Source organism: Rhineura floridana, chromosome 1 (assembly GCF_030035675.1).
Source record: "Rhineura floridana isolate rRhiFlo1 chromosome 1, rRhiFlo1.hap2, whole genome shotgun sequence".
Classification (NCBI taxonomy): Eukaryota; Metazoa; Chordata; class Lepidosauria; order Squamata; family Rhineuridae; genus Rhineura; species Rhineura floridana.
In genome coordinates, this window is record NC_084480.1 from 280706452 (window position 1) to 280731954 (window position 25503).

The window sequence follows — 25503 nt, forward strand, 5'->3', positions numbered from 1 at the left end:
TTTTCAGAAAAGAAGGAAGACAAATGTTGACAGTGTCATAATTGAGAAAAGTCCAGACAGTGACAGAATCATATAGATTGTCACTGTGTATAGGCCTTGGGTGGGGTGGGACAGGTCTGGGGGGCATCCCCTAATTTTTTTCTCCAGCTTAAATAAAAAAAAAATTAGAAATTTTTTTTTATACCCCCCTACTTGTTTGGTGCCTCCCAAAACTTTTAGGCTGGCTAGTGGCTACTGAGCTGGAACTGTAATAACAAATTACCGTTTGTTACATCCGCACCAGATTTATGGACAAGATAAGTAAACTACAGTTTCGGGGTCCTCTAAATAAAAATAAATGTCAAATTTTACACAAGTGGTTAGAAAATAAAGGAAACAGGGAAACCTGACTCTAAAACAGACATTATTCTGACATGACAAAAATATATTCCTCAATGGCTACACAATTATTTATATTGTGTTTATAAATGCAATATTTAACATCAAAATTTCATTAGGCCAGGTGCCTAAAAGCTGTCAAACAGCACCGGTGGCAGGTGAGGTCCAGTTCAGGTCAAGTGCAGACCACAACAGACCTGATCCACATTTGACCTAATCATCCTGTCCTGTGTACTGATATGCAGATATAACAATTTGTTATTTCTATTTTCATTAACCTTTCTGTTAAAATAATACATATATTTTGGTAATGCCCTGGGACCTCTTAAGCATGACATAGTTTAGGGCTTCAGCATGTCTTAATCTGGCCCTGTGTGAGATTCTGGGAGAGAAATGGGAGAACATTTTGTTCCAAAAGAGGAACTAATCCAAAATGATTAGTATACATTTGTATATTAGTACACGCAGAAAATATATTTAGCATTTTAAGAAATATTTATTTATTGATTTGAGAACCTTTCATGATACCATCCCTGTTTCAAATACTGTACATGAGCTCATGTGCCTTTAGACAGGGGCAACATAAATATTATCAATGAGTAAGATATTTTATTTTAATCACAAAATTCAGATCTATCACCTAGGAATCCTGATCTGAACATTTTGGTAGCCATTCCAAAAATCTACCATCCTTTGATTATTCTGTTTTCATGAAGGCTTGAAAATGAGATTGTACAATTTCATGGAGAATAGGTTTATCCAGGGTTATTAGTCATGATATTGGCTAGATTTATTTATTTATTCAGCTTATATCCCACCCGACTAGCAAACAGCTCTCTGGGCGGCAAACATAGCAACATATACAATAATAAAATTACAAATTTTAATAAAGTGCCCTTTTGAAACCTCCAAATTCAAAGGCAGTACAGCACTCAATCCCAGTTGCTGGGGACAGCAACAGCAGGACAGGGCTATATCCTTCAAGCCCTGTTTGTAGGTTTCCAGGACCACACAACTGGTCACTGTGAGAAGCAGGGAGCTGGACTACATGGACCTTTGGTCTGATCCAGAAGGGCTCTTTTTACATTCTTATCTTCTAATGAGCATTGTTATTCTTGTGAAAGTTCATTTTTTATCATCAACCTCTCCATTAAAAATCAATCGCCTGTGCACAGAACAATTTTCAGTGCTTAGGAAGTGTTTTCCCCATGTCTAACAGCACAATCCTATGCATATATTTACTCAGAAGTACATTTCATTGTGTTCAACGGGTCTTACTGTTGGAAGTGGGGCAAGAGCAACTCCTGTTTGGGTTCTTTTATTTGTATTCCAGAAGGAAGATAGAGTTAGGGTCTTCCAGCTGACTAGGCTTGCCTACCTATACCTATGCTCTTCTCTACCTAACTTCCTTCTGTTGTAAATTGATATGCTCAGGGAAGATGACCTGACCTCCTTCCTTTGGTGACCTGGCCCTCCTTCCTTTTCATCTTCTTCAACTGTCCGATGAGAGAGGAAACATCTCTGTCTTTGTTCTCTCTCCTGAGCCATGAGGGCAATACCCAAGTCTGGGTATTGCTCCTCCAACTTAGTTAGGTAGAACTAGTTATGCCTTTCCTATCTACTATTATAAATTAAGCAGCTTTTCTTATTTTACTAAGTCTGAAGTCGCAGTGATTTAAATGCAGGGTAAAAGCCTGCTTCTTAGGTAAATACACACTGGCACACACGCAGCTCAGACCACTTAATTACTCTGCACTAGGGTTGCCAGGTTCAGGGCCTGAGACTGATCCTGTATCTTTAGGAGAAGAGAAAGTCAGCCAAGTGCAGGTGTTGTTGCAACACTGTAATAGGAAAAACCACAAGGTGGAATTCTCCCTCCCCCATGCACAACTTTTAAAGATACAGAAGACCTCTTGCAGGCTGGGCCTGGCAACCAAGCTCTGCACACATATTTCCATAACACTTACTCCCTAAAAAAGTGTGTTTTGGACTGTAGCCTTAGCTGCATGTTTCTGCTCATGATGGTTGTCGGAGGAACAATCCTTTGATTCTAAGAAGATGCAATTATTCAGCCACTGATGTCACATTAATTAACACAAGTAAAAAATACAATAAAAAAAATAAAAAAAAATGTTTACCAGTTAAAACGGGTGTCGATAGAAAGCAAGCAATGGTTTTGACCTTTCTGCTCTTATTGAATAGCAAATAAAGGCATCTGTTGTCAGAGGAAGAAACATGTCTGGTTGGTAATGGAAGGGATTTGTTTATGGAATGACAGACAATGTTCATTTCTATTTTTAACCAGGCTGATTGTTTATGTAACTAAAAGGCCAAATCCTGTACTTGCTTGGGTTTTTGGAAATTTTTAAACATGAAGCTTTTCCATACAACCATATTAATAATGTAATTGTACTGCCTTCAAGTCGATTCCGACTTATGGCGACCCTATGAAGAGGGTTTTCATGAGACTGAGAGGCAGTGACTGGCCCAAGGTCACCCAGTGAGCTTTATGGCTATGTGGGGATTCAAACCCTAGTCTCCCAGGTCATAGTCCAACACCTTAACCACTACACCACACTGGCATATTATTACATAATAAATATGCTATTATTAGTGCAGGATACAAATGTTTCCCACCGTACAAGGTAACATTTCTGTTGCAGAACTAGTGCATTTTCTCACCATCAAACCTATAATAGCACATTATCGGGAAAGTGCAATCTTCATCTCACAAGCCAGTCTATTGCAGTGTGGAGTTACGTCGAACATGGCTATACAAGTGGTTCAGGCATCTATTAGTCACTCTACTGCTCTAGTACTACTAGAATATAAAGGAAAAGCCTAGGGGAAGTCTAGGCAGTCATTGATCTCTTATACCCAGCTTCCCAAAACAGGTCAGCTCTGGGAGTGGACAGGTTCAAAACAAGTTTCCTTTCTTGCATACCAGCCAAGCAAGGCTCTTAAAAAGAAAATTTAAAACTGCCCAGTGGTATGTATTTGTAATTCACACACAAAGTGCATGCTGCTACAACACACCTGTGCATTTTCCTCATGTGTGTTTGCATGCTTTTTTGCTTAAGAGACACATTTCATGACATTCAGAAACCTACTCCAGGTGTAGGCAAGCTTTGGCCCTCCAGATGTTGTTGAAGTCCAACTCCCATCATCCCTGGCCTTTAGCCATGCTTGCTGGGCCTAATAGGAGTTGTAGTTTAGCAACATTTGGAGGGCCAAAGGTTCCCCACAGTTGGCCTACACAGAGTTGAGAAAATGCTCAGAGCTGGGAAGTGGATGACATTAATGCAGAAGAGTGTTATAGTCAAGCTTATGAACTCCAACAGTAGCAGTGGAATCTGCAGGGAGTATCTTTGGCAGGGGGAGGAGAAATGGTATGCTTGATAAGAGTCTGGCTTCTGGGAAGCCTGGAAATCTCAATTTACTTCTCACATTTTTATCTGTCACTTTTTACATCACCTAGCACGGTAAAACGTTTGCATCACTTGCATTTTTTAACTGTCCATTTTTTCCTGGAACTGGCCATTTTGGGTCTGGCTGCCCATTAAAAAAAAAGGCCTGCAATGTAGCCAAATAATTCAAATGTTAACCTGATCCAGTACAGGAAGCCCCAGAGCCAGTGCTGACACTGCTGAGGCTCTCAATATTGTCATAGTATACTAACAGCAAACTCATTTTCCAAAAGCCAATCCATATGTAGCCAAAACAGCAGCACCATACAGAAGAGGAAGATAGCAGCAGCTCCAGGGAAACTCAAGGTTTGCAGAAATTAAACAAAAAATCCAAACCTTAATGAGTGGCCACAGAATGCTGGCTGACTGTTGGGGGTGGGGAATGGAAGCTGGGGGCAAAGGAAGTTGGGGAGGAGGAAATGGAATATCCTGGAAAAGGGCATAGCTACTGACTTGAACAAAGGAGAACTCCACAGTATAACATTTTGTTACAGGTCCAACTTTTTTAAACTTATTCTCCAATCAAAAATATATTTGTAGATGCACCTATTAACCCTTGGACATGAGGAGGAGACCGTAGGAGCAGACTATAGGTCTTACATTTCATGAACTACTCAATTAAGTTTCCAGTATGATACATTCAATCCAAACTATTCTCTTGAAACACAAAAAACTTACAAGAAAACATGTTAAAGACAGGACCAAAGGCTCTAATTGTTACGATTGAACAACCATTCCAAATACACCTTATTTTAGTGTTTGTGCAAGCATAATGTTTAATGTTTAATTAATTGAAAGCCAATAGTGGGAAATAGTCCTTTAGGTATTTTTGAAATTTTGCCCAAGCCTTAATACTTTTACATCCTATTGTTTTGTCTCTTGCATTCAGTGTGATATAAGTATAAACAACTGTAGAGGAATTCACTGAACTGGCTGGGGCTGATGGGAGTTGTAGTTCAAAAAAGTAACTTTTCCAAGCTCTGCATATTCCACAGGACTAAAACACTGTGGTTCTGTTTCCAGCATTAAGAAAGGAACAATTAGACATTGAATCTAATAATTCCATAGCACATGTGCTAAGAAATTAAATACATGGAGAGTGTTAGAAAAAAGGATAAACTGTACCATGAGGGATAGAGAATAATGGAATTATTATTCTCCGGGGAAGCATTTATATTCCCTTGATTTATTTGCATTTAATCTTCCTGAAAATAGGTTTGTAAAAACTATTTGAATTATTTATTTTTAAATAAAATGGGTTATGGCCCATTCCCATTGTGCAGCAGTGGTGTAGCCAGCTACCCCGCTATGCTAATCATTACAATATACAAACTTCGGTTTTGTAACTATAAGAGAAGGAAGGAAGGTGGTTGGATTGCTGCAGTTATGAGACTGGAGAAATGAGACTCATTGAGCTACTGTCTCCCATGTTAAGGGAAACTGGCTATCAACAGAAAGAACAGAGAATTGCATAACACATGAAATATTGTCAGTATGATCCTTCTCTCTTTGTCTATAAGAAACATAAGTTTCTACAATACCTGTACTTGTTAATGCAATGCTGAATACTCTTCAGCACAACATACAAGCTAGGTACTCCCTGATCAGATCTGTGGCTCCAAGTTGTAAATACAGATCAGGCCCAATCCAGTCTGGTCATATTTGGACCTGATCTGACCCAATTTGGATCCAAATCCAGATATTACAAATCTCCAGAAATCCCATTGATTTACATTCCAAAACTGAAACAGCCATAACATTCTTGTTTTGTGACCTAGACACATGAAATTTGGAAACATGATAGTTGCTGTATGGGGGATTAAATATGCTAAGTTGCAGGAGGTTAGCTTCAGGGGTTTTCATGCTAACTACCTTTAAAATTTTAAATGTTTTAAAATTCAAATGGACAGAATGAGACATGAAATTTGGTGACATGGTAGCCCCAGTAGAGGGAATTAACCCTGCCAGATTTCAGATGGGTAGAACAATGGAGGGTTCTATACACACACACACACACACACAAACACACACACATGCGCCTCTTCATTCTCATCCAGCCAAGCAAGAAGCATTATCACAGTTACAAGGACACATTTTAACCAGGTAAAAACACGTAAGGAGGATGTGGGTGAGAGATGTAGCCTAGAGAGGGGTGTGGCTAGATTAATAGGTTTAGAGGGCTGCAACTGGCTTATCTGCAATTTCCCTTTCCTTCCTAGCCAATTCCCTACTTCTAAAAACATTGTCTTAATGTTTTTAGCAATATGCTCCTCAGATTATTATTTTTTATCCCTTACTGTATGCTTGCATTTCCTTTGCCAAAGTTTATCTTTTTTATAATCATTTGGGCAAAACTTCCATTTTCTGACATCTTGTCTCTAATAGCTTTCTTGACTTGGCTTGTTAACTGTGCTGGCATTCTCTTGGCCTTGGCAGTTCCTTCTCTGATCAGCAGTATGCATTCTAGCTAAGCGTTTATTAGATTTGACCTGCTTTACTTTCCATTTCAACTTCTTTTTTTACTAAGACTAGTTTAACAATCACTCCCTCTTCCCAGGAAACTCTGGAAATTGTAGCTTTGTAGTGGGAGTAGAAGGCTCCTAACAACTCTCGCATCCTTAAAGCATCCCAGGATTCTTTGGGGAAAGCTATAACCATTTAAAGTGGTATAACAGTGCTTTAAATGTATGTTGTGCACATTGCCCTTTGGTAGAGTCCTATCCCAAAATGTTCCCCAGTGCCTAACAAACCCAAACCCCTCTTCCTGAAACTATTGTCTCATCATGCATTTGAGTTCTTAGTTTTGCTGATCAAGTCTGGCCCTATGTATGGAAAAGGTAGATTTAAAAGAAAGCTATTTTGAAGGTCCTGGCTTTCAACTTCCCACATAACCTAAATTTTACTTCCAGAACCATATGATTACATTTCCTTACATCACTGGTACCAACATGTGCCCTATGATAACTGATTGCTCACCAACAGAAACCTAGACAACACATGACATCTGCAATTTTCACACAAGGTAGGTCTACATGCCCATCACAAACTCAGCTGTCTCTGTCCCTAATGATAAAATTACCAGGTAATTTTACCAGGTGCCCCCCACCTCCCAAAAGAGTGTATGTTCATCCTCCAAGCAATGGGTCACTTCTAAGGGATAATTTCCCTCTTCCTCAGACTGACACTCTCCTTCTCTGAGAACCTACTTCTCCATGACAGGAGAGCAGTCACCCTAGGCATGGGGTGGCCAATATGACATTCCTGAAGGCTTTCTGCATTAATCACTCTCAGCTTCTCCAGGTCATCTACTTTGGCCTCAACAGAATGAACTCATTACACCAAGCACACCTGAATTACACCTGAATCTGGCCCAGCAGAAATTCTGTTCCTACTGGCTTTCTACATACATACCTGTTATTGTTTTTTATTGAGTTTCTTTACTTGGAAGTGTGAGATTTACAAGATAAAAAGGGGAAATTTGATTGCCCTGGCCTCCTTGCCTTGCTGCTAAAGTCACACAACTGCCTAACTCACTTGCTACCTGTGATTTGTCGGATGGCTGAGATGCTTTGTCAGGTGGGCTACTCTCTTGCTTGAAAAAATAATAAAATTACTATTATTTGGTTAATGTTTGTCACTGCTATCTGAGTGGTCCAGGGAAATATTTTTAGGGGTAGAGCCAATGGTGCTGGTTCCTAAATAATTGTGCACCTAACAGATTTTTACCACCTAGATCCAACTTTTTTTTTTTTTTAAGATCTCTATTCCCACATAGCCATGAAGCTCACTGTGTGACCTTGGGCCAGTCACTGCCTCTCAGCCTCATGAAAACCCTATTCATAGGGTCACTATAAGTCAGAATCGACTTGAAGGCAGTACATTTTTTATTTTATCCAAGCTAAATGGGAATTTTTGCACCTGAATACATTTAAATCAACCACTTCATGATTTGGTATTTCTATCTCTCTGAGAAGTGAAAAATTAAGGAGATAAGAGGTTGAAAAAGAAAATATTTCCATTCTTTTTTGGGTGGGATGTAGGGGGGCACTTGCTCACCTAGTTCTTCCCCCACGATTTTTTGTATTTCTGAAACAGTGGAGTTTCCTTAAGTATACTGGGACCTCTCTCCTATTTCTCAGTGACCTTATTTTGGCTACTATCCTGTTGGCACTCACCCGCTGACTTTGATATCAGAGGGAATTAGGATACGCAGTTGTACTAAATACATTATTAGTGTTGCAACCTATTTAGTCAGGTCTGTGGAGTTGGAGTTGTGGAGTCGGAGTTGGGAGCAATTTTGGGTGGAGTCGGAGTTGGTAGAAATGTACCGACTCCGACTCTTTCATAAATGGCACATGTATATTAACTAGTAATAACAAATTTACTGTAGTAAAATGGTAGCACAAGGCATTTCATCACCACCATGTGAATCCAGAGCTTGGAAAAGTTACTTTTTTGAACTACAACTCCCATGAGCCCAATCCTTGGGGCTGATGGGAGTTGTAGTTTAAAAAAGTAACTTTTCCAAGCTCTGAATTCACGTGGTGATGAAATGCCTTGTGCTACCATTTTACTACAGTAAATTTGTTATTACTAGTTAATATACATTTGCCATTTATGAAGGAGTCGGGGTCGGACAGTAGAAAAATAGAGGAGTCGGAGTCGAAGGTCTGACGTACCGACTCCACAGCCCTGTATTTAGTACCTCTAACTAAACAAATAGTTTGGTTTTGCTAGGATACTTACTGGAGCTTATTTCTGTTCACACTGAGGGCCCAAACATAAATGGCATGGGAGTAGGGTTGCCAGGTTCATGGCCTGAGATTGATCCTGTATCTTTAGGAGAAGAGAAACTCAGCCAAGTGCAGGTGTTCTTGCAACAGTGTAATGAGAAAAACCACACGGCAGAATTCTCCCTTCCCCCTGCACACCTTTTAAAGATACAGAAGACCTCTTGGTTGCCAGGCCCAGCCTCAAAGAGGTCTTCTGTGTCTTTAAAAGTTGTGCAGGGGGAAGGGAGAATTCCACCTTGTGGTTTTTCTCATTACAGTGTTGCAAGAACACCTGCACTTGGCTGACTTTCTTTTCTCCTAAAGATACAGGCTCAGTCTCAGGCCATGAACCTGGCAACCCTATATGGGAGATCTGTGATGAGATCTTCCAATATTGCCATCCACGTGAGGGGACAACAATGAGATAGATGAAAAGGTCCATTTAAAAAACAAAACTATTTTGGTATGTAGCAAAACTATAGTTTTTCATAAGGCCTCCTCCAAGTTTCTCTTGCCTATACACCAGAATGTTGCTGCTGTTGTCTGAAAAAGAAAACAGTGGGAAAATACGCATGCTTAAATTTATTGTGTTGGTTGTGGCATCTAGTTGAATTACAAAGTGGGAAACAAAAGACAAATAAGCGTCACTTATGGAAACAAAACTGAACAACACACAGGGCCTGTGTATTGCACATCTCAACACCAACACTAGACCGTCGTTGAGTCCCAGAGCTTTTTTTAAATTTAAGGGTTCGATTCCCTCATGGCTTCCCAACTGGTGTGCTTGTATGTACATATCTACTACCCAACCACCATTTTCCGCTCAGAGCCGACTTTTTTTTTTTTTAAAGTTGTTAAGCATCTTAGCGGATGACCGTTAAGGACCATGGTCCTTCTTGCCCTCAGAACATCCACTCGGCAAAGACCACAGCTGAGGATGAGCTTGTTGCTGAAGGTGCGCTCCGCCTCAACGAGCGGGAAGCCGCTTGCCTTCCTCCCTCCTTTGCCGGTGCCTGGAAGAGGCTCCTCCCTCCCGTGTGACTAGCCTAGCGCCGCAAGCGAGGCGAGGCGAGGCAAGGCAAGGCGGCGGGAGGGAGGAGGAAGAGAGAGACCGAGCCAACAGCGGCCCCCAGCGCAGCGGCAGAAGAAAGAAGAGGCGGCGGCGGAAGCAGAAGCAGCACTATCTCCATCTGCCGCTGTAGTGACCTGCCACCTTCCCCTTTCTTAATTCCTCATGACGGTTTGGTGTTGCCGATGCTCCCTGACCAGTCACTTCAGGTAACGATCTAAAAGCCTCTTTTCGGTTCGCTTTTACGAGGCCAGCCGAGGGAAATAGGTTTGTGGGTCACACAGACACACACAAAAAAAGGCGGCTGGCCGCGACAGCCTCCATCCTTCCCTTCCGGCTCGGCTCCTCCCTTGTCTCCATCCGCGGGAGCCGCCAGCTGATGAGATGTGAGAATCCGGCGCTCAGAGCGTACGGCTCTCTCCTTCCCTTTCCCGGCCAACCGGCCGGCGTTAAAAGACATGGATGAGTGAAGGAAGGTCATGGGGCGGTCGCACGCGCTGAACGGAGGGGGAAGGTGAGGCGTCTAGAAGAGCCTAAGGATGGGGGGGGGCACGAGACCTGGAATGAGGAGGATTGGACGGGCATCAGCGAGAGGGAAGTGGGGGAGAAAGAGGAGAGAGAGGCGAACGTGTGTAAGGTAGGATGTGTCGTTGACTGGATTTTACTAGGGATGGAGGGAGGGTTGGGAAAAGGAAAGCGCTCCTTTCGTTGCTGCCTTCAGACACTTTACGTTAACGATGATGGCGGTGGTTTTCAGAATGGCCAAGATGTATGTAATGCGAACTATTTATATGACACGAAGGCACCTTTGCGTCTTCCCTCTGTCACGCATACATACGGCGTCTGTGCGCACCCGCAGGCTGTCTATGCCACCTCACGTGTAACATATTTTATTAATTACAGTTCTATCCTGGCTTTATTCCATGATCATAACGATAAGAGGTTTTTGATACCTTAAAAACTTAACATGTTTATTACGGCATAAGCTTTTTTATAGAATAGAGTTCATTTCACTTCACTTCTGAAAATTCTTCCATGATTCTTCCAAGATGGAACTAGTTTTAGATGGGATTCCCAAGCGGGTCTACCATTGTATAGGCACTGCTTGGCTTTAGCAAGGCTACTGTTTTGTAAGCCTTCAGGCTGTATATGAGTTGGGTTCTTTAATAGTTGGGAGTAGGGATGAAAAAATGTCAATTTTGGTTCTCTCAGTTTCTCATTTCTCCAATCTTTAAATTTAGTTCTCAATATATCTGCAGTAGTTTGTGGGTTTTTATCCTCATGAAAATTCTCCAGCGTTTTAGTGCGAATTTCTGCTGATAAACACATTTTTAGGCAGTTTTGACTAATGTACACATGTTTGCAAGCCATTGCTTATCAGATAATGCTTTTTTGCATGTTGTTTTCACTCATATTAATTTTTATGAACACTTTTCCCTAAAGTGCTGCCCTGGGCTGGGAGGAAGGGTGGGATATAAATCAAATAATAAATAAAGTGCATTTTGTAAATTTTTGTAAACGTTGGTTGGCAAACTGCATTTTACAAGCCGAATAAGTATGAATTTTGAAGGGCTGCTGTGTTTCAGTTTTCATATTGTCTTGGAAAATGTGAATTTGATAGATTTTGCTTGAAATGTGAACTTAATTTAATTTCTTGCCCATCTCTAGCTGGGAGGAAAACAAAAAATCCTTTCCACTCCTTGGATTTTGATTTACATGTACAAGTTAAAGTTATAGGCATGTGGCAGAGCAAGGTGAAAGAGTAATTCTTTACTTTATGGTAGCAAACTGACAGGAAAGGAAGTGTTCTGGAAAGTTTTACTTAGATGTTTGTCGTAGACACTTGAAGTATATGATATCCTCTCTTAGGGCCAGAAATAATTTTAGCTACAGCCTTGACAAAACTCTTGATTGTTCCAGTATGTTTTTAAGTGCTTCACAATCTTTGCCCCATTCATCAGATGTAACAATTTTAGTTCCTTGGCTTTTATGTTAATGTGTTGAGTTGCATCAAGTATTTTGCTGATCATAGTACTGTGGCATGAACCTGATAGACTTCCTGTGAAAGCAAATGAGTAGGGTTACAATTTAACTGATCCAAACAATAGTGTGGATGTTTTATGAAACTCTTAAATCATAGGGCAGCTTCACTCATTATGTAACAGCAAATGTACATTTGCCACTGCACATAACATGGATTTGTGTCTAATCTCAGTAGGTTACGTGTAGGATGCAAAGAGTTGAAATGTCATTTGTACATATTACACTTTTAGCATTAGTCTTGTGGTTGACATCTGAGGGAGCAGCCCTCAGTGTGGGAAACCAGCGTAAATTACGGTGGCTTAAATTAAGCTAGTTTAAAGTACACCAAATCCCAGAGCTTGGAAAAGTTACTTTTTTGAACTACAACTCCCATCAGCCCCAGCCAGCATGGCCACTGGATTGAGCTGATGGGAGTTGTAGTTCAAAAAAGTAACTTTTCCAAGCTCTGCCAAATCCAAACCATACTGACGAGCGAGGCTGATGCCAGTTGAGTAGTCCAAGCCCAATAATAAGTAAATAAATAAAAGTGAAATAAATAAAGCCTGGCAGAGGGAAAACAAGTCTGCAAAATATAGTTTGATTTATACCACCCTTCTGCTGTTAAAAGTTCTGCTGGTTGCCAAATCATATGACTGAGCTGAACGGAGTTAAATTCCAGCTTAACTCCACCCCTGACTTGGTCCCAACCCTGGAACACCCTTTTTTGTGGACTTGTGCTGGCCTCATCTGAGCTGGCTTTGGCTGACTTGGGGCTGGGGACTTGTACCAGTGTCGCCACAGATGAGCTGTGGTTCAGCTGGCTGAGCCGGAGATCTGCCAGATCCTAACTTGCTCATCCCAGCAGATCCTGGGATTGAATTGCTCCCTGAATGTTTGCCATGATGGTATAATGTACTAACTATACAGTTTCTAAAAATAATGTCATTTTTAGCTAAACAATTTAAACAGTTTGTCAGTTTTATTCTCTCCTTTTAACTCTGCAGTACAGCTCCTATCTTTGGAAATTTAAATTAATGGCTAAATAACAGGTAAAGCCTGATAAGGTGTTGGATAGCTCATCATGGCTTTCTGATTTTGGACAAGTTATATAGGGATCTTCCAGATGTCACTCCTAGTAGCTGGTAGTACCTAACAAGGATATGCAGTAATTTATTTTGTGGGTTACAGTGCAGCCTTTCAGTCTTGTTTCTGCTGTTATTGATGCCGACAGTTAGTGTAAACATATTTGCTAGTGCTATCTCACACTAATCTTCTTGGCCTAAGCAAATTATATAGCCACGGGAGTGGCTGTATACTGTAGTCAGCATGGATGTTTTGCATTCCGCAGTGTTAAATTGAAAATACCTCCCTATGCTATTCTGATGCTTCCCATAATCTCATTTCAAAACAAAACCTTACAAAATGTATAGTCCTGAACTCAGAAATGCTTGCTTAACAACCCTCTAAATTTTCATGGTGATACACAAAACAGTCAGAGAAAATTGAGAGTTCAAATTGTAAAAAGAGAGGGGGGAAAACCCAGACCCCTTTTGGACTTCTGTCAGAGTTCTCATACTCTGTTGAAATTCATTAAAAATCAGTCATGTTCACAGAGTACCTGTAATCCTATTACTGACCTTGCCCCATACTGTGACCATCATCTTTTGCAGTTTAAGAGTTAAAAAAATGCCTGGCTGATTTTTAATTGATTTAAGAAATTTTGCATTGAACTGAATGATAATGTTGGGCATGCTCAGTAAGAACCAACTGTCAGTGTTCTAAAAGCAGAACTCACAGTGGCTGGGCTTACCTGATCAGAGGGCCACATCCACACCAGACTTGGATTTGCATGTGAGACAGTCATGGCTTCCCCCAAAGAATCCTGGGAAGTGTCGTTTGTGAAGGATGCTGAGAGGAGACTCCTATTCCCATGCTCCAGTGGCCAGAGGGGTTTAACAGCTGCTCTGATTGAAGCTCTGTGAGAGGAACAGGGCGTCTACTAGCAACTCTCAGCACCCTTCACTGACTACACTTCCTAGGATTCTTTGGGAGAAGCCATGACTGTCTAAAGTGAAATAAAGGTCTGGTGTAGATGTGGCCAGGGACAGCTTTGGTTTAAATTTGGGTGGGAGGCTACATGTGCCTGGTGTAGAATAAAAACGTGGGGGAAACCCTGAAAAAGAATGCCCTCTTCCTCCCCCCGCCCTGCCCTCTTCCTCCCCCCGCCCTGCCCTCTTCCTCCCCCCGCCCTGCCCTCTTCCTCCTCCCGCCCTGCCCTCTTCCGCCTCCAATCTCCTCTTTCCCCCTCATGTCTTGTTTCTGTTATTTGGGCTGATTGCAGGTGTTGCCACCACTCACCATATGCTCAGAGGCACATGTTACCAAATTCTTCCAAGCTACACAGCAAGTGGATTGGACTGTGAAAGACCAACCCAAATTGTGTTTGCATTTTGACCAATTTGTAAGGCAGTCCAATATCTCAGAGAGGAGTTCAGGTCTCCTGCTCCCCTGGTGCATTCACTATAGCTGCCCAATTTCCCCACTTTTTAAAGTTGGATAGAAATATCTGTTAGCTATAGGTACGTTCTTAAACTGCAAGTTTTTTTGCCTATTAGTGAATAGTACTGCATCTAGTTTGGTTCTGAGATGAGTCAACAAAGGCCTACTCACACAATGCAATCCTATACTTGCCTATCCAGAAGCAAGCCCTATTGAGTTCAGTGGAGGTTACTCTTGGGTCAGTGTGTGTGGGAATGCAGGCTCAGTTATTTATAAATGCCCAGCTGAGGACGCCATAGCTCTCAAACTTCCTGCAAGCAGTCGGGCTGAATCCCTAATTTCATAGCTGCCTAATCCAACCTGAGATCCTGCTTTAAATCAAGAAGCTTCCTTAAGAAGCCAAACAAAGATGCTATGGTTAAAGACGATGAAGCCTAATTTCCAGTCTATATTGACTGCCACTATATCAAATACTGTAGTGATTATTATAACTATATTCATATCTGGAGTGATTTAGCTACTCTGGAGAGGCAGAGCATCTGCTTTGCATGCAGAAGGCCCCAGGTTCAACCCCTGGCATCTCCAGGTAGCGTTGGGAATGTGCCCTGTTTGAAATACTGGAGAGCCACTGCCAGGCAGTTGGCTATAGGTACGTTCTTAAACCACAATGTTTTTTGCCTATGAGTGAATATAACTTCAGTCCCTTACATTTAACAAACTCTTTTAAACATATGTTATGTTACATTACATCCTGTATTTTAAAGATATATGCATATTTCCTCTAGAGTTGTGAAGATGAATATGTGGTGCTAATAGTGATTAGTGTTATGTAGAAAAAGTATTATTGATGCTGGGTTTTAAAACTGATGTTAATAGTAAGAACAGAAGGAGAGTTCTGCTGGACCAGACAAGAAACCCATCTAGTCCTGCATCTTGTTCTCCACAGTGGCCAGCCAGATACTTCCAAGAAGCCCATAAATAGTTTTTCCTTTGGTCTTTAATATAAAGCTCCATAGAATACACAGTAAAGACTGAGAAAAAATTGTACACACCTCAAGTGTACAGGCATTGTGGGTTTTGCAAAATAATATAGCTTGCTTTAGTTTATAGCCAGACTTCCTTCATTACTTCTAATTTCTTCAGTGTTTTGAAACTTAAAACTTGTTTATGTGCAGATGAGCATTTATATTCAAAGAAAGGTTTGCTTATCATCTGTCATTAGTACAATCAATTTTTGGCTCCTGCAACTTTGAGTAAATGCACAGATGCAATGTGAGACGAAGTGAGAAATAAACAAGAGGGAATGCATCTCCATTTTGGTAGAGAACAGCTGCTCTCATGGCACTTGAGTTAAATCCAACAATTCTACACATGCATTTAAGTGGGCAAAACTTGTGCAGTATCATTTTCTCACAACAAAGATGAGGAACCCATTGAGTTCTACTGATTAATATTTTGCAGTAAAGGAGATGAATGTATGTGTATATATTCAAGCCATTTAAATGATTTAATGGTTGACAGCAGGTGTAGAACTAGTTCCAGTATAAAATTATCAATGGTTTGTTATTTTAGCCATGAATTTGCCATATGTACAGTATTGCAGGATTTGTACTAAACTTAATTTGCCTTTAGCTGTGTACAAGTATGTTTGCATGCATGAATGACACGTGATTTTGGTGTCAGGGAGGCAGGCAACTGCGTTCTGGGCCTGGTTGCATAAGTACAATGCTCAAGGCTGCCATATGCCAACTCTAGGGTTGGGCAAAGGCATCCCTAGAACCAGTAATGACTATTTAAACATTAGCTTGGAGGTGGATTTGATGGGCAATACAATTAATGTCAGAGCTGGCAGATTTCTGGACTGTAGGAGGAGGGAGAGAATCAATTACAGAATTGTACATCTTTACCAAGTTCTTGAGGAAATATTTACATTGCACTCAGATTATGCAAGGACTGTTTTCCTTTTGGAACCAATTCATACTTTATGCTTAATAAATATTTTGGTTTAGATCCTGTGAGCGGAATTCAACTCGTGGGACACTTCCTCTGGCAGAAAAGGGGAGGCAGTTTTTGCTGATTCCTCCTGTGGCTGCCAGTGCCTCCCAAAATCTGCTCAGGGGTGGGGAACCCTCTGGAACAGCATGAAAGATGTTGCAGAGGAAGGGGAAATCAACAAAATCACTTCCACCAGCAGGAGCATCTGCTGGGTTGAAAACCCTTCCACAGTTCATAAAAGACGAAGTCAGGACCAAAGGCATAAACATTACTTAATATATAAAATGAAAGTCCTACATATAACTTTCAGGTCCATAGATGCTTAAATGTATGACCAGGTACTTAGATTATTAATTATAGAAATTATATCAGACAACTTATTCCAAAAGAAATCTGTGTGTCACTCAACATGTACACTCACTTATCCTTATGTAAACTAGTATGAACAAACAACCTACTTTTTCCTTGTAGGATTGCAAAATAGCTGTATCTGTTTAGAAAATGCCATTGTGGATTTGCAGCAGTGTATGAACTAATTAGTGCATATTTTCACTTAATGCTGACAGTTTCTGCTGGTTATATAATCAAGCAAGTGATTTGACATTAATGTAATTTTATTAAGAATGTATTATAATGATGAACTGATGTGTTTCTCTTTAAATAGAAACTACTGTAGCCCTGAAACTGAAGGATGCTTTTTGAATTCCTTAGTGCAGTACTTTGGTGACAGCTTTGGGTCAAATGTTAAAACAATGCCCTTACTAGAAGAAGCTACTCTACCTGTGGACCCACCACTGAGTTTACCAGTAGTAGTAATAGGTGAGTTACTATCAGAATTGCAGTACAATATTTAAAATATTCAATCTGTTAGAAATTTAGTAGTCCTTGCTTGACATTTGCCCTCCATTGGACTGCTTACTAAGTTATGATATAACTGAGAGTTCTAGTTATACTATTATACTGGTATACTGTGATTAGGTACTGTTGGAAAAGTATTTGACCTATAATTGTTTATTCCATTATTAGGGAAAATAAAGATTATTTTCTATAGCAGAATAGGAATTGCCAAAGTGTATCCCTTTCCCACTGAATCTAGCCCCCTTTAGGGACCCTAACGAGGGACCCATTAAATGCAACCTAGTCCCATCTATCAATCCATGAAGGAGCAGCTGCTCCAACGCTTGCTTGCTTCTCCTATCCCCATTCCTTTTTTCCTTCTGTATTATGTTTTATTTGGTTATGAATCTGTGAAAGCTTTATCTTTTCATATCTGTACAGCACTTGAAAAAAATTAAGCACTTTTAAAAAGAGTTTTATAATAAGAAGATGCAAACGCTTTTAATCAAACTGAGATGACCCCCCCACACACACACACACCTTTTTTAGGAAATGCTGCTTTGGAACAGCACAATTTGGATAAGAGACGTTGTGATCCCTATCTCTTTCCCTACCAGTTTTTTTTTTCTGTTCCAAATAGTCCCACCCAATGCTGCTTTTCTGCCCCAAGTTTGTGATGCATGTTTCATTAGTTTCTAATCTAGTGGGGGAAAAAGAAATAGACAAAAGCTTTGGAGATGTAAGTTCTACCTGCTTAAAAACAAAAACTACCCAAAATTAGCTTTGGAAGAAGCTGATGGGGAAACTGAATGTTTCAATCCTTTGGCCATTTTTCTATTTCCAGTTGGTCTCCTATGCTACTTCTGGAGTGAAGGAAGCTGCTTGGGAGGCCAATTTAGAATGGAAATAACAGTCGGTGGATATAAACTACTTAGGCTCAATATGGGGAAGATATTTGTAATTGAGGTCCCTGGCTTCTTAAAATCATTAAATAGTGAAACAAATTTATTGTTATAATTGGAAGAAGACATGTAGTCTGCAAAGAGGTTCGATATTTGATATGGTACCTTTAGGAATTTTATACCAGATGTTCTTTCCAAAGTTTTCTTCATTGATAACACTGAAGGATAGTTAACCTGGAAGTGAAAGTGATTTGAATCATTCTGCTAAAGGAGGAGGTACTATAACTTTATGATACCAGCTCTGTGCTTCAGATACTACCCTGGGATCAGTTTTGGTGGCATGATGTTATGCAAATATTGTTCTGAAGTGTTATTGCTGGTTGAATTCTGCCTTCTCACAACAAAGCTATCTGTGGAACAAGCAACTTTCTGTTCCTCCTCCTAACACTATTCAGAAAGTTCACGGACAACAAACAAATCACTGTTGATATAATTAGTAACAGTTTTTATTGGCAAGCTTAATTTGGTGATCAGAATTGAGCTAATAGGCTTTGCAAATAACATTCTAGAATATATGTGCGAAATACTAGGTGCATCGTAGCCAAAGTTCAGCACTTTTAAGTCCCTTGATTGCAGTGAGGGAGAGAAAAGCATGCATTTGATACTTGTGTTGAAATCAGTGGGGCTTAAAAGTGCTACATGTTGGTTTGATCATGGCCATTATTTTGGTTCAGGTTGTAAGATATAATTTTAAGCTTTCGTAAATCTTATATGATGTTTTTAAAAAACAGGTAATGGACCCTCAGGAATTTGCCTGTCTTACATGCTGTCTGGATACAGGCCATATTTGTCTCCTGAAGCTGAACATCCAAATCCTATTTTGCATAATAAATTAAAAGAAGCTAGTCTCCTTTCTATTGTTGATCAGGTAAGTTGCTATTCAAAAACAGTCAAAACATTTTATCTCCCTACTTATGAAATTATGGATTGTATCCAGTGAAGTTATCCTGTTGCTTGCACAACAGAACTTCCCTTTCCTCTCCTGTAACCTCCCCCCCATCTGTTCTGGAACTTCCTCCAACTCTCCAGAGCAGATTTAGGGGAGTGTGGTGGGCATGTAGGGAGAGGAGAGGGAGGACTAATGGTAGTTGGAGTCCAGTAACATCTGGAAGGCCACAGGTTGTGAACTAAGCTAGTGGGGTTCAGTGTACTGCTCTAAGGAGTAATGTGACACAGATAGGAGCTGTCACAAAAAATGGTTGTAGGCATCATGGAGCCCACTTAATGTAATATAAGACTTTCCCAAAGCAGCTGAAGAGAGACTGACTAATCATATGACATGCATGAAACATGTAATCCATCCCTTGTATTGATTATAGCCAAAATCTTGATTCCATTAAAATCATCCCCAAGGGTTCAAATGTGAAGTCAATGGGGAGAAAGCCAACTGATATAATGAATTTGGTTTGTACCCATTGTGATTAGGAAAACTGCGGTAAAGAGCAGACAACAACTAGTGCAAATGTGCGACTTCTGATATCTATACTAGTACAGTCAAACCTGAGAAACAGGCTGGTCAGTTTTATACCTCCTAAAGAGTTGTTCAGACACTGCCGAGAGAGTGAATTGAAAACACAAATGGGTCATCCTGACAAGAAAATGCAGTGTTGGTGAAAAGAGAGAAAAGTGAATGCTGGGTATTCAGGGAACTTGTGAGATTCTTTACTTCACATCATTTTATATTCTGAGGCAAAGTTGCACTGCCGTTTAAACCTGTCTTTTCAAATTAGGAGTTAGAGTTCTTGGCTGAAGGCTTAGAAGGACGCTCTTCGAATCCTGTTGCAGTTCTCTTTGACACACTTCTTCATCCTGATGCTGACTTTGGATTTAACTATCCACCCGTTCTTGATTGGAAACTAGAACCGCATCACTACATCCCTCATATGGTGCTTGGCAAAGGACCACCTGGTGGGGCTTGGCATGTGAGAAATTTTTCATTTCTGCTTTTGGAACCATTTTTAATCGGAGAACTTGAGCTTAACATTCACTATAGGTACATGCCACACAAAGCTCCTAATTGGTTGTGACTCCTCTGACATATACCCATTTCAAGGGGTTCATGTTTTGGGGCTGCATCATGTGTAGCATCTAATATTTTAAATGAGTAAACCAGTGTGTAAGGAATTCATGAACTTTTAGGACTTGCTGCACAGCTGTTTTTTAAATGATCTTTGTTCTCACTTTCTAGGAAAATAGATATGGATTACTCTCCCCTTATTACATTTTCTGGAGATGTATATGTTTCTAAAAGACAGTCTGATAATAAAATTATGTCACTTGATTATTTGAGCCAGTACAATGATAATTAGGACAGTGTATTTACCAAGTCATTTTTTACATAAACTACCACCGTCTTGCCCAATCAGCGGAGGACATATTTAGTAATAGAATGTTGTTCAGGGGCTCAGTAGATGGCAAATGGGCCATGGAAGGCTAGAAGTGTAGGCCAAGGCAGAGCTAAATGCTGAGCTACAGGCTACCATCAGCTTCTGGCAGGAAGTTTTCTGGTAACTTTCTCTCTCTCTGGCTGTAATGTCTAGTGTAGTTTGATATCTGGAGCCTCTGGGTCACTTTGAGAGTTCCTATACCAGCAACAGATGTTGGAAGTTGAAACTCCTTGCATTCCTGAAGATCTGCATGGCAAGCTGTGCCCAGACATTACACCTGGGATTAAGAAGAGTTGCAGGTGGGAACTTTCTCCCAGGCAGATAATATAACATATAAACTGGCTCCTTCAATCATGATTCAGGGTATTTTTTTCAGTTTCTTGTTCTGAAACGATCCTTAAAAATTTGCTACTAGATTAGTGGAATGAGATAACCTTCAGCAATGTTTTGAAGATTTTATCCTGCCATTATTTTATTTTCTATAGTCTATGGAAGGTTCTATGCTGACTATCAGCTTTGGAGACTGGATGGAACTGCCTGGATACACTTTTAAAGATTGGGCTGCTACTAAGCGAAGGTGAGAACAATAACTTTCTTATCATGACTAATGTAGGGGAAATTGCTTCTGTCAGTGGATGAAGAAGTTAAAGGTTTCAGTGTTTCTGTGATCTGCCTTTCAGAAGTACAACAAGCTGTTGTATATGTAATTAAATAATGATAACAACATGTAAACAATGCCCCACTATTCTCGAGCTTTAGTTTACTGCATAAGCTTTTTTATTTAATTCATAACTTAGATCACTAAGACTGCTGGAGGATGTATTCTTCCCTATTTTTGAAAAGCTCACAAGTCTCAGTTATTTGGGGAATTCAACAATCAAGTTAAATTGGAGCTAAAATATGCTAAGCTAGGTGCTTCTGACAATTCATATACTGAGCACAGCTGCTTGATATACTTGCTGGTTTTGGATACCGTGTTCTTTTTGCTTTTAATGCATGCTTTTGTAAGGAGACTTACTATTAATCTGACAATTTATTTCTAGTTGTAATCTTGTTTTATTAGCTTAACTCGCATAAGTTTCTCATGAAGATGTATAAATTCAGGTTCATCAGTTGTCCACTTGCATTTTGATTCTTTTTTTATGAAATAGAAATGCCCATTTAGGAAATTCTATATAAAAATGGTTATGCTCCAGACTATATGCTTTTATAACTCTTTTAAAGCATCATGCTCTGCCACTATATGCACTTGTACAGCTAGCAGTGTAATTGCTTCTCCCAGGTTTTACACGTTAACAAACATTAATTATAAATAAGCTTTCAGAAACAATTGTATGCAAATGTGTTGAGAATTGTCACTCCAATTATCAATATTATCACTTTTGCATTTTTCAAAAAGTACCAACCACAATAATATATCGTTAGTGCGCAGATAATAACATTGCATAAATATTAAAATAAATGTTTTGAATGGAAAAGGGAGCCAGCGTTAAGAGTCCCTGGGACTGCCTAGAGAAGGAAACAGTTCTTAGATGCTTCTTTGAGATGAGAAATAGAAGAAAGCTACAGGAGCATAAATCCATATTGAGGGGGTTCTACTTTATAAGTGCTCATCAGTTTAAGGCATGATGGTGCATTACTGATGGCAAGTCTTGCTGAATATAATCAGTAAATGCATAGCAAGATGGTAATCGGGCAATACAATAGGCAGGTAATGGTTTACTCAGAAATTCAGAGAGGCTTTTGCTATTACTCAAATATCTATGTACACTTTTCAGCTATATTATTACCTTTGGCCTTGTAGCAGTCTTGATCTGAGAGTGATATAGGCCTTTTAAAAATACACACATGCAAACCCTCTCTTTTTCACTTGCAGTAGAAATATTTTTCAGTATAAAAATGCTTAAAAGGTTTGGAGGAAAATGAAACACTATAGTATTTTGCTATCTTGAATGCATGTATTCACCTACACTAGATAGATCATCAAAATGATATTAATGGGAGGAGTTAATAAGACGCTTGTCTTCACATTCTAATGACAGTGATTTATTTATTTTTCTCTTGTAACTTGTGTTTGCCAGTACAGGTAGATAAAAATTGTTGCCAACAGGCTTCATTGAACCAGTAAAAATTCATGATTCCACAGTTTAAAGCTGAATTTTTCTGTTCATGATTTAATAATTTCCTCTTGTGCAGCAAATTTAGGAGTTTTGCTTCTTTGTTTTATGTTCTGTAGGCTTTCATTTTATTTTATTGTGGGAAAATCTTTATCTTAATTGCCCTGAATCCATATCTTTTGTTACTACAGGATAATTCTTTAAAAATACTTCATCCTTGCTTCCACAGCTAGATTTGATTGTTCTACTGGATGCTGCTGGTAGTCTTCAGACTTGTATGTTTAAAGAACTTCTTTAAGTAAAAATAATAAACTAGCCTTTCAGTGTTCTGGGATAGGACCTCAGGTATAGGGCCACAAGTTGCCAAAAAACAGTCATACGATTCCCAGCACTGCCATTCAATGTGTGGGTTGGGAATGTAAGTTCATTTTTATTTCACTGTGAGATGAGGTGAATTGACATGTGTGTACACAGAAGGGTCAGAAAGGAGTTGGAGCCATCCTTCACAATTGTGCATGCCTCCCATGGAACATCATGTTTTTGAGAGCCAATGTCTGCATTTGCACATAACAGTAAGCCAAGAACTTTGCCTAATAAACTGTACTATGCCTGAGCTGCATGCTCGTGCAAGAGATCCATCGCACCTGCTTTACTCCTCCCCTGGTGTGAACAGGGAAACAAACCAGCAACGTGATAGCTTAGCATTATGTCTGAACTCAGGATCATGGTTTTTCCCCAACAAGCCAGGATTCATAAGCCAATTAAAAACATGGTTTAATGTTGGCTAGCCATCCTGGCTTATTGGGACAAAACAAACTACAATCCTGGGTTCACATATAATACTCTCCCCTTCCTATTTGTTGACTGTACCAACGCATAGCTCATTTATTAAATCAAGCTTCTTGACTTACCATTATGTGCAAGTATGGACACTAACTAATATATGAAAAATCGATTAGATTTTGCTGTAGGCCATAATGCAGCAGCAGTGGGGCCCTGGATTTTATCCAAACCATTTCCTAGTACATTATTTTAGCGCAGTGCTTCATAAATAGGAGCTAGGGTTAATTTAGAACTTTGCTCATGAAGCTGTCCTTCATTACAAATGTGTCAGGTCATATATTCATAAGCCCAATCTGACCTGAATGTGGCAGTATAGTCATGTTATGAGTCTAGAGAGGTGTTTCTGTGATGAATGTGAAAATTAAACTAATTGTAAATAATTGGAGATTTTATCTTTTTTAGAAATATAAAGTGTGACCGAGTTCTGCCAGATGAAATTGCTAACTATTACAAGCACTATGTTAAAGTCATGGGTCTACAGAAGAACTTCAGAGAAAACATTTATATAACTTCTGTGTCAAGGCTTTACCGAGAGCAGGACCATGAAGATGAAAGTGTAGTGAGTCAAGATGCTTTGCCACAACATTTGCAACTGGAAGAGCAGGTTGGGCAGACTACTCTGATCAAGAGAAACTGGGAAATCAGAGGTTATCAGAGAGCAGCAGATGGCTGTCATGTACCATTCTGTTTGTTTGCTGAGAATGTTGTGCTTGCCACTGGAACTTTTGATGCTCCTGGCAGACTCCAAGTAGAAGGTGAAGACTTTCCTTTTGTGCTCCATTCCATATCTGATTTTGGAGCAGCCATCAACAAAGGAATATTACGTGGGAAAGTGGACCCAGTCTTGATCATAGGTGGTGGACTCACAGCCGCTGATGCAGTTCTGTGTGCTTATAACAACAACATCCCCATAATTCATGCGTTCCGTAGGAAGGTCACTGACCCAAGTTTAATTTTCAAGCAGTTGCCTAAGAAGCTTTACCCAGAATACCATAAAGTCTACCATATGATGTGCACTCAGTCAGTTACTACAGACTGTAATTTGCATCGTACATATACCAGTTTTCCTGAACATCGGGTACTTTCATTTCAGCCAGATATGAAATGTATCCTGCAGAGCGCCTCTGGACTGAAGAAGATGTTAAAGTTCTCTGTAGCCTTAGTATTAATAGGTTCTCATCCTAATCTATGCTTCCTAAAGGACCAAGGCCAAGGTATAGGCCATAACCCAAATGAACCAATTACATGCAAGGGTAACCCTATTGAAATTGATCCATATACATATGAGTGTACAAAAGAACCCAATCTTTTTGCAGTAGGTCCACTGGTTGGAGACAATTTCGTTCGCTTTTTAAAAGGGGGGGCACTGGGCATTACACGGTGTTTAGTTACAAGGCAGAAGCAGCATCAGCATCAACTCATAGTTGAAAAAGAAGGAGTTTGAGTGCCCTGAAGCAAACAGCCACAGACATCATCTAAAGAACTACAGGCATATGCTAATAAGTGACTCATAACATCTACAGTCATTAGCAGCCTTGTTTTTGTTATATGTAAGTGTTCTTCATACTTGCATTGCCTTGTAGAGGAGAATGAGACTATAGTATTCCAGCCTGTACAAAAATTGTTTTTACTGGAATTGCTTCCAGGTAAAGAATCAGTAAATGATGACAAGACATGCAAATTTGCTTTGGTTTCATACTGTGCTGAAAGAATATTTAGTATTCTAAAGGAAAAGGGTTTCTACTTGGAGCTAATTGTTCTGCTGTATTATAAAACTAGGCCATGGTCTAAAATAGAAACTTCTCCCTAAGACAAATTAAAGCAAATATTCAGTTTATTTGCAGCAAATACTTTATTTTATCCTAGTCATGGGGCAAGTATTTATACATTTTTAAATGAGCTATAAAATGAAGATTTTTGCTACCAGGGTCAGCTAAATGATACTCCAGCTAAAGCCTTGGTTGATAGTTGGAAGCAATTGTCATAAATATGCGGACTACCATATCAAAGGAATGATGTAGTGCTAGCCTCTACTATAACGTTGTGAAGGGAAGTACTGCTTATAGAGCATCATTATAAGGGATAGCATAATGAATTTACTGTTGTAGTAAAAGCATAAATGTTTTGGAAATGGGGTTTTATATTAAGAACTTGC

General features: G+C 39.8%; 1 protein-coding gene across 3 annotated transcripts; it reads left to right on the forward strand.

The window, feature by feature from the left end:
* The first annotated feature begins 9543 nt into the window (after nucleotides 1-9543).
* OSGIN2 (oxidative stress induced growth inhibitor family member 2) lies at nucleotides 9544-25029 on the forward strand. Of its 3 annotated transcripts, none has more exons than XM_061602747.1 (6): nucleotides 9544-9895; nucleotides 16867-17021; nucleotides 18733-18869; nucleotides 19732-19923; nucleotides 20874-20965; nucleotides 23751-25029. In XM_061602747.1, exons 1-6 carry the CDS (start codon nucleotides 9852-9854, stop codon nucleotides 24790-24792), a joined length of 1662 nt encoding a protein of 553 aa, XP_061458731.1. In that variant the 5' UTR covers nucleotides 9544-9851; the 3' UTR covers nucleotides 24793-25029. The 3 variants fall into 3 exon arrangements, with proteins under 3 accessions (XP_061458731.1, XP_061458741.1, XP_061458721.1); XM_061602757.1 differs by lacking the exon at nucleotides 9544-9895 and adding an exon at nucleotides 10038-10200; XM_061602737.1 differs by lacking the exon at nucleotides 9544-9895 and adding an exon at nucleotides 10240-10323.
* The last annotated feature ends 474 nt before the right edge of the window (nucleotides 25030-25503 follow it).

Excerpts from the sequence above, each read along its gene's own strand:
- OSGIN2 (XM_061602737.1), top strand. The coding sequence starts at position 10,250 with ATGAGGAGGATTGGACGGGCATCAGCGAGAGGGAAGTGGGGGAGAAAG. Across the intron at positions 17,022-18,732 it reads TTTACCAGTAGTAGTAATAG|GTAATGGACCCTCAGGAATT; the intron begins GTGAGTTACTAT and ends TTTAAAAAACAG. Across the intron at positions 20,966-23,750 it reads TGGGCTGCTACTAAGCGAAG|AAATATAAAGTGTGACCGAG; the intron begins GTGAGAACAATA and ends TATCTTTTTTAG.